At 35.4% G+C, this 8,495-nt stretch overlaps 1 protein-coding gene across 2 annotated transcripts; it reads left to right on the plus strand.

The window, feature by feature from the left end:
• Positions 1 to 2,844: 2,844 nt before the first annotated feature.
• On the plus strand, positions 2,845 to 8,174 carry LOC149821668 (formyltetrahydrofolate deformylase). 2 transcript variants are annotated; one of them, XM_089981509.1, is made up of 8 exons: positions 2,845 to 3,027; positions 3,492 to 3,604; positions 3,702 to 3,872; positions 4,179 to 4,252; positions 4,332 to 4,491; positions 6,262 to 6,360; positions 6,453 to 6,539; positions 7,973 to 8,174. In XM_089981509.1, the coding sequence occupies exons 3-8, from the start codon at positions 3,705 to 3,707 to the stop codon at positions 8,117 to 8,119; spliced, it is 735 nt and encodes a 244-aa protein (XP_089837635.1). In that variant the 5' UTR covers positions 2,845 to 3,027; positions 3,492 to 3,604; positions 3,702 to 3,704; the 3' UTR covers positions 8,120 to 8,174. The 2 variants fall into 2 exon arrangements, with proteins under 2 accessions (XP_089837635.1, XP_089837634.1); XM_089981508.1 differs by having other exon boundaries at positions 2,848 to 3,027; positions 3,722 to 3,872.
• The last annotated feature ends 321 nt before the right edge of the window (positions 8,175 to 8,495 follow it).

Here is an 8,495-nt window from a genome sequence, read left to right on the forward strand (position 1 = left end):
TAAGAAAATTGATTTATTGCATGCATAATGAATTAATGATATGATAATTGCCTTTTATTTCATTAGTCTTATTGTCAAGTGTTAATATATATATATATATATATATATATAACCTCCCGCACCTCCACACCCAAATTTTTTTGAAGTATCGCATCGCCGCACCCACACCCGCACCCACACCTATGTGACATAGATGTCAGGGTATGCACTTTGTCGAGGGGGCTCAGTGTGACACATGGGAAACGGTGAAAGGTTCTCATTTTGGTTAGATCCATGAGTCTCACAAACCCGGTTGATCGAGTCCCAAAGCTACCCAATGACTAGATCTTTGGTTAGATTTCTCTATCCCATATGAGTGGTCGATGTGATGGACCTACACTTGGGTGCTAGTGATGATTTGTGCAATGGTTACATCAAGTAGACATTCAGTTGAATTTGAACCAGCAAGATAGCATTTTATGGAAAGGTCTTAAGGATGTTTTCTACCAACGGCACAACAAGCATCCAATATTTCCTCTTGGTCATTTGATTTGGAGCAAGGGTCACTATCCGAGGGAAGCAATAATTTTATTGCTAACCTATCATGATTGTCTATTGCCCCAAGCATAGTGACAAATATTTCGAGATTTATGAAAATCTTGCAATAATATCATGAGAATTTGCCTGAAAGTTTAAATCGACAATTTCTCACAAGATTTTCAAAATATCGCAAAATTTATGAAAAAACATAAATACCATGATTTAAACATGATATTTATGCTTTAAACGGCTATTTATCATGAAAAAACCATTTTTTATTTTTAACTAATTTTTATTAATATTTTCTTATAAACAATAATTTTTATATTTTTTAGCCTATAGTTGAAGAATAGGATGATATATATACATATATGAAAATATTGAATGAATAGCTCGTAAATTCTGATTTTTACTATTCTTTCTAAGAAAGGTATTAATTGTAATGAGAATATAATGTTCATAATTCCTACAAAATCCTTTGATATCATTTGAGAATAAAAACTCCCGTTGGGCCCAATAAACCTAGAATTGTTAACCAAAATGATTAAATGATTACGTTCATGCAGTCAAGTAAAGCATTTAACAATTAGTGATCCATATTTATTATCATTGTCATAATCTAATTTTTTTGTGAGTTCATAAAAAATCACATTATTTAAACCACGTCATGAGCAAATGCATAGTTATACTCTTGAAAAATAAGTGGATATAGGAAGTGTTATTTCTAGTATCTATCTATTTCTAAATAGCCTTGCTATTCATATTACAATACCAGCCCCCCACCCAACCACCCCACCTCCACATAGTGGTCACAAAACATATAACATTTACAAATCTGGACCTCTTTCAACTTATTTTTAGCCTTTTCATATATAAATAATGATCATACATCTCTCTTAGTATATCCAGATAATAGATAAGACCATAATTTGTAACTGCAAAAATAATTATTAAATAGTTAGCACCATATAAAAACATTTTTCTTAGAATAACTGTTAGTATATAACCATTTATGTACATTCAATGTACTCTACAGATAGAGAAATACATAAAGTTGAACATAGTAAAATAAGGAATTGAAATATTTTGTTAAAATTGTTTGTTTATACATGTATATATATATAGGATAACTAAAATATGTTTACTGGTATAAGCTAAGCTTTTCACAGATTTTTTTACTTTTTTTCTAAAAATTTCACCTTACAGATGTGATCTAGACATTTGGTTTTATAGAAATAGACTCTTGGATCATCCAATCAAGATGTATAAGAAAGATCTTTTAAGAGTTGAAAATCAGTGGTATAGAATTTTTATAAATATTCAAGGATAGAAAATCACATTTCTTGATATCATGGTGATGACCCAAAAGTCTATTCCTAACAAATGGACCATGTCAAATGCATATGCAGTGTTAGATTTGTAAAAAAAACCTATGAAAGTATTGATTCATACTAACAAACATATTTGGTTGGCATTTGTACATACAATGTAACAAAAAAACTATTTTTCAACTTTTCTGCCTTTTTTTCAGTTTAAACCTTACATATATGCTCTGCATAGTTTGCTTAGTAGAAAATAGGTTTTGGATCTTGTATTAGGCTTCATAAACCAACAACGGCTGACAATGAGCTAAACTTTAATGAATAAAAACTCATACTTTATGTCAAAATATATAATTTAATATACTTTTCATAGCAAACTAAACATGTTGAACACATCTATGAGGTCAGCTTGACTAGAAACCACTTGCACCTATGACTTTTGTAGACAACATCAAGTATTTTTGTGATTCTCGACTTTGAAATTAGAATAAAAAAAGTGGAAAAAGTAAAAAAGAAAAATGCCACCAACCTGCCAATAAAAATAAAATAAAAGCGACAGCTATGGACATAGACATGAGTCAAATATCCAAGTATTTTAAATATAATACATGTACCTCAACAACATACATAAAGGTTATGGATAAGATCTGATCGGACGTGTATTTAAAAGAAGATGGGCACGGGTACGTGCCAAACCCAAAGCAAATCCAAATGCACTTTTGATGGATTCGGATTTTAATCAACCAAGACCCGATCCATCTCCTGTTTTGAGCCCCTTTCAAGCCCATAATCATTGTACTAGTTCCACGAATATGGAGAACGCCCGACCTTTTTCCGACTCGGATATTAAATCCGATTCGTTAACCAACCAAATACTCGAGCACCCAGCACGCACCACAAAAAAAAATTCCCTATCCAGACAAAAAAGAAGACAACGAATTAAGTCTGTCCACGTGTCCAATCTACCTCCCTCCCGCTAATAAAATGAGGGATTTTTGGAGGGGGGGGAAACGTGAGGGGGGAGAGAGAGAGAGAGAGAGAGAGAGAGCGAGAGAGAGCGAGAACCATGTTTGGGAGGGCCTCGAAGTTCATGAAAAAATCAGGAATTTCCAGGTCCCTCGGGTCGTGGAAGGCCGTAGGGGATTCTCATGACTTCATCTCCGGATTGCACGTCTTCCAATGCCTGGTATTGCTTCCCACTCTCTTCTTCTTCCTCGTTATTTTGATCCAGATTTTGCATGTCTAATTTTTCATGAATTTGCTTATTTTTTTCTGTTTTGTCGGTAATTTATGGCTGGATTTGGATTGCTTCGATTTGCTCAGTCGTTGCGGATTGATTAAAACGGGCTAGAATAGGGTTTCTGATTCCGAATTTGCGATATTTTATCTTCGAGTTTCTATTGGAATTTGGTTATCTTAGGATGCAATGTGATGGTCTGGAGCAACTTGTGCTCACCAATCCAGAAAACGGAAAAGAACAAGAGAATTTTACTGCTGATTAGAAATACATTGTGAATTATGAACGATTAAACATTGTTTTTCACTTCCGTAAACGTGCGCATTGCTTGAAGTCGGGGTTAGGTGTTTTGAATTGCTTTTGATGGCCTTCTCTTTTGAACCTCATTCTCGGATTGAATTTTCTTTGTAAAGGATCGGACGGGAATCGTAGCTAAAATAACAGAGTGCATTGCCTCGCGAGGAGGGAACATTCACTCTGTTGATGTCTTCGTCCCTGATCACAAGCCGATCTTCTACTCACGGAGGTGATTTTGAAGTTTCACTGCCGTTCTGATTTTATTTTCCGTTCCAACTGAATTCCTTCTGAAAAATCTCATTCAATTGCGATTTATCTGAGAATAGGCAATGATACCAATTGGCAGTGAGTTTACCTTCGACCCTATACGTTGGCCACGGGCTGTGATGGACGATGATTTCCTGAAGCTATCCAAAATGTTTGGTGCCGAGAAATCCATCGTGCGGGTGCCAGATCTGGATCCAAAATATAAGATTGCAATTCTTGCTTCAAAGCAGGTAAAGACCAGTTGGATGCTGTATGTACCATTCAACATGTAAGCTTTTCAGAACTTTCAATTGTACTTTTGTGTTGTCTGTATAACACATGCATAAAAATTGTGGCTGTTGAGACTAAGATATTTGGACATTGGAATTAGAATTATGTAGAAATTATGGTTGCATTTTTTTGTGTACTGATTGGCTTTGCATGTAGATATTGAATAAAATTGGTTTTCTTTGCCCAGGATTTATAAGGAAACATTTCTTTTCCTATGTTTGCATTATTGTTCATCCCACGTACAGCTAAAACTTTGCTGAATGTAGGACCACTGTTTGGTTGATTTGCTATATGGGTGGCAAGAGGGGAAACTACCAGTTGATATAGTTTGTGTCATAAGGTGATTTCCTTCATGCGCACTTAAGTCTGCTTAATACATGCGTTCAGTACACTGATCTGTTCCCTCTGATTCTGCACAGTAATCATGACAGAGCTCCAAATACTCATGTTATACGTTTCCTTGAAAGGCATGGACTACCATATCATTATTTACCAACAACTAAAGGAAACAAAAGAGAAGAAGAAATTCTGGAGTTAGTGGGAGGCACAGATTTTCTTGTGTTTGCAAGATACATGCAGGTATGCTGGATGAATACCTGTTGTCCTCGTATCTTTATAAGAATGTTTCAGCATCTTTATGAGCCACATTAGCCAATCAACAAAACATGTGGGAATTCTGCATTTTTGCATTTTGCATTATGAAGTACTGATTGAAAAAAATAAGGTGGATTATGAGATTGAATTACATGTTGCCTTAGAACCTTGATTCTCAGGTTTGAATCCCACTGGATGCTAATCCTCCATCTTGGCTACCCGAAAAAGAAAAGAAAAAAAAGGAAATGAAAGGGAAAGATGATGGTCATTTGGATTAGGTTCCTGTTATACAATCTTAAGAATGCAGCTGTTGATAGAGCAGAGGGAAAGGATAGGCACTAGGAACCTGATGTGCACTAGTTAATATTACAAAATCCTCCCCTGCTGCAGCTGGGAAAGGGTTGATGTTGAGGCTTCTCTTCAGTCTCAATAAAATTTCATCCATATCCAATGCCTGAAACCACTGGAAATGTGGTTAATATCGGTGCTTTGCAAATTTGTTGATAAATTTGCTCCCGTTAATTTTTGGCCACAGCAAAACTAACCATATCTGTCCGTTTGTGGCATTAGCTTTGGGCTTCAAACCCCAAACTTCTTCGAGAATGTGAGTGGATGTGTCCAGCCAGATTCTGGCATTTTGAACAAAGGGGTATCACATGCACCTTAGTTAAACATGCTCTGTCATGGTATACTACGCTGATTCAAGTGTAGTTGAAAGTTATGATTTTCAAGGAGTGGGGATCATTTAATAAGGATCAAGGACAAAGTTTTCAATATCATAGATCCATAGTAGGAAGCCTTTTTTCTGTTGGAACTTGCATGATTTCTGAATTTCAAAGCAATTTCCAAAAGGCAAAGTTGTGTGGTCCATTTCTTGATAGGGAACACACACGTGTGTATGTGTGCATGTGCACGCAGTTTGTGTATTTATTGGCTTTTTTCGTTTTTCTGAGACAAAAAGTGAGGGATGTCATGCTTTGATAGTTTTGTCTAGTTAAATTAATGTTACTGGAAAAGAAGGGAGCTCTCTTCCTTAGATCCTTTTCACTGAGATACTCTTCTTCTTTTCTGTTGGTTGCTTGTTGGATATTTGATACAAGTTGGAGGTAGATTGCATTTTTTCACACTTTGTGGCTATATAATATCTTTTTTTTTTATTCTTCTGTTCCTCTATGTTACAGTTTTATTCTTCCTTTTGGCCCTTTGTCCGTGAATTTTATAATGCCAGCTTCATTTACCCTTTTCCTGGAAAGATAAATCATACACATTTTTTACATCAAATATCTTTCAAGATTAGAACCTTCAAGTATATTCAGGTCTTCACATGTAGTTCAGTCCCTCAACCCCAGCATAGTGAAGCTGATAAAATAGATGATAAAATGCCTGCTACGTCACTTTCTTTGCCTACTGTGTATGGCAGACTTCAAGGGAAACTCTTGGAACTTCACTGCCCCTCACAACACATGCATGGTAACTTGAAGAGAGTTGCATTCAGAAAATACAGAGTACATTGAGAAGCTTTGTGCTATGTATCCTTGTTGATATTTCACTATGGTGTACTACTTTGTACGGCGTGATGACCAAGTTAACCTTAACATCCAACCCATGAAACATGTTAGCAACCAGCTGTTTGCTGTTTTGCTAACCTGATGCTAGACTTTGGGTCCTTTTCATTTTAAAATGTATAATTTTTAGTTATCTATGTCAATCACTATTAGTAAAATCTGCATAGCGATGTTGAATTCTATCTTCCAGATTTTGTCAGGAAAGTTCTTGGAGAGGTATGGGAAGGACATAATCAACATTCATCATGGTCTTCTACCGTCATTTAAAGGTGGCAATCCTTCTAAACAGGTCAGCATTGCTTCTTTTCTTCCCAACAAATAAATTTAGTATCACCTTCAACATCTCTTGGGCATTGTGGTTTACTGGAAAAACATTCTCAGGCTTTTGATGCTGGTGTAAAACTAATTGGTGCAACAAGCCATTTTGTAACTGAAGAGCTTGATGCGGGTCCCATTATCGAACAAATGGTAATGTCATTAGCATAGTTGATGACTCTTTCAGCACGATTGCCATTTTGTGACTGTTAAAGTATTTAAGAAGTATCATAAGCAGCACTGCATCTACGTCACAGGGACATGCCATTTTGGCTGTGTCCCTGGTAACACGCTCAGACATGCCGACACTAACATTGACATGTACGACATTATTTTACTATTTTAAAATAATATTTTATTACATTTTAATTTATTTCAACAAAAAGTCATTTTTAATGTTAAAATATTTGAAAAATGGCTTTTTGTTGATTAAAAAATTAAAATTTCCTGTGTCCTCGTGTCCCATCTTCTAAGTCACAGGGACATGCCACCACATGACCCAACATGGTTGCACATGTGGATACTGACACTGACACGTACTGAACATAATTTAATATATATTTATTATTTTTTAATATTTTAAGGTTTCATTTCAGTAAAAATGATTTTTTTACATTAAAATATCAAGAAATTAGCTTTTCATTGAATAAAAAATTTAAAAATTGTGTCCTATTTTCCAAAAAAAATTGAACTTTCAAATCGAACCCACTTCACGTGTCCTTGTGTCCAGTGTCTTTGTGACATAGCCTATTTTGAAAAACAAATTCGAACTTTCGAGTCAAATCTGAATCCCTCATCCTCGAGTCCACAAATCGTTGTGACATAGCACTGCATATAGTCCCCCCAAAAGTTGATTCTGTGGCATCTTGACCTGACTTAGAAAGCGGGATGTCCTCAGACAATCCCAAGGGTCTAGATGATCTGAGTGGAACCACCTATGGACTTAATATCAAGTTGATGTTCCTCTGGCTTTAGACCAATCCACTCTGAGATATTTGATAAATCCTTGGCTTCGGGGAAGTACATGAGTTCCCTGTGCTCTTGCAGCTTTCCTTACTTGATTCTTGTTTAAACATTATTATTCAAGCAGTCAGTTTGTCAGCAAGATTGAAATGGAAACTGTCCATGTTCTTATTCTTAAAAAAATCTTGAGAACCACGTTACCAGGATGCTCCATTTTCCCTCCACACTCCTATCATTTTTTTATTATTTATCACATTCAGATCCAATCAAGAACATGAAAATTTTCTTTAACTGTTTCATTTTTATATTTGAATGTGATGAATGGATGGTAACAATTATAAACAAGATCCACCCCATGAGGATTGAGGAGTTTGTATTGAACGATGTGATCAGTTAAGATTTTCCTTTGCTCTTTCTTATGATGAAAATCATATTCCTAAAATCTTTCACAAGTTGATTGCTCATTTGAAAATATGGTTGTACATTTAGTTTATTTTCAAAGGAAGGATCAATAATAATTTTCCTTGGTATTACTCATTTTTAAAGTAACAAATGTCATATCTGCATATGCAAATCACTGGAATTTTGTCCATTGACATATTTCCTGGCCATACATATTGCAGGTTGAACGAGTTTCTCACCGGGATAACTTACGAAGCTTTGGGCAGAAATCAGAGAACCTTGAGAAACAATGCCTGACAAAGGCTGTTAAATCTTATTGTGAACTTCGTGTTTTAAATTATGAGCAAACTAAGACAGTTGTTTTCTGAAAAACACCAGGTAATTTGTGGACCTATTTATTAATATCAAGTTTCATTTTCTAAATTTGTTCTTTATATTTCTAATTCTAGAGAAAGACAAGAACTCTAAGGTCATCTATATTCTGGAGCATGGTGTGGTGTCTGGACCACAGTCAATCTTGCAGATTTTGTCAAGATTGATCCAGTCACCTTATTCCACCTAGGTTTTGCCTGACATGTTGCTAATTTGCATGGTTTCTATGCAAAATAATGCTGATGACACTAAGTCCTGGCCATCAATTTTCAAGGCATGTAAGGTTCATAACAGCAGGAATGCATGCAGTGAACCATCGTTTTTGTAAGGTTTCTTGCTCATCTTTTACATTATTAGGACCATTTATATTTT

Source organism: Nuphar pumila, chromosome 11 (assembly GCF_984573655.1).
Source record: "Nuphar pumila chromosome 11, dmNupPumi1.hap1.1, whole genome shotgun sequence".
Classification (NCBI taxonomy): domain Eukaryota; kingdom Viridiplantae; phylum Streptophyta; class Magnoliopsida; order Nymphaeales; family Nymphaeaceae; genus Nuphar; species Nuphar pumila.

What these genes read in the sequence shown, in the direction of transcription:
- LOC149821668 (XM_089981508.1), top strand. Translation starts at nt 2,908, where the DNA reads ATGTTTGGGAGGGCCTCGAAGTTCATGAAAAAATCAGGAATTTCCAGG. An exon ending in TGCACGTCTTCCAATGCCTG is followed by an intron (nt 3,028 to 3,491) that starts GTATTGCTTCCC and finishes TTCTTTGTAAAG; the next exon opens with GATCGGACGGGAATCGTAGC. An exon ending in CAATTCTTGCTTCAAAGCAG is followed by an intron (nt 3,873 to 4,178) that starts GTAAAGACCAGT and finishes TGCTGAATGTAG; the next exon opens with GACCACTGTTTGGTTGATTT.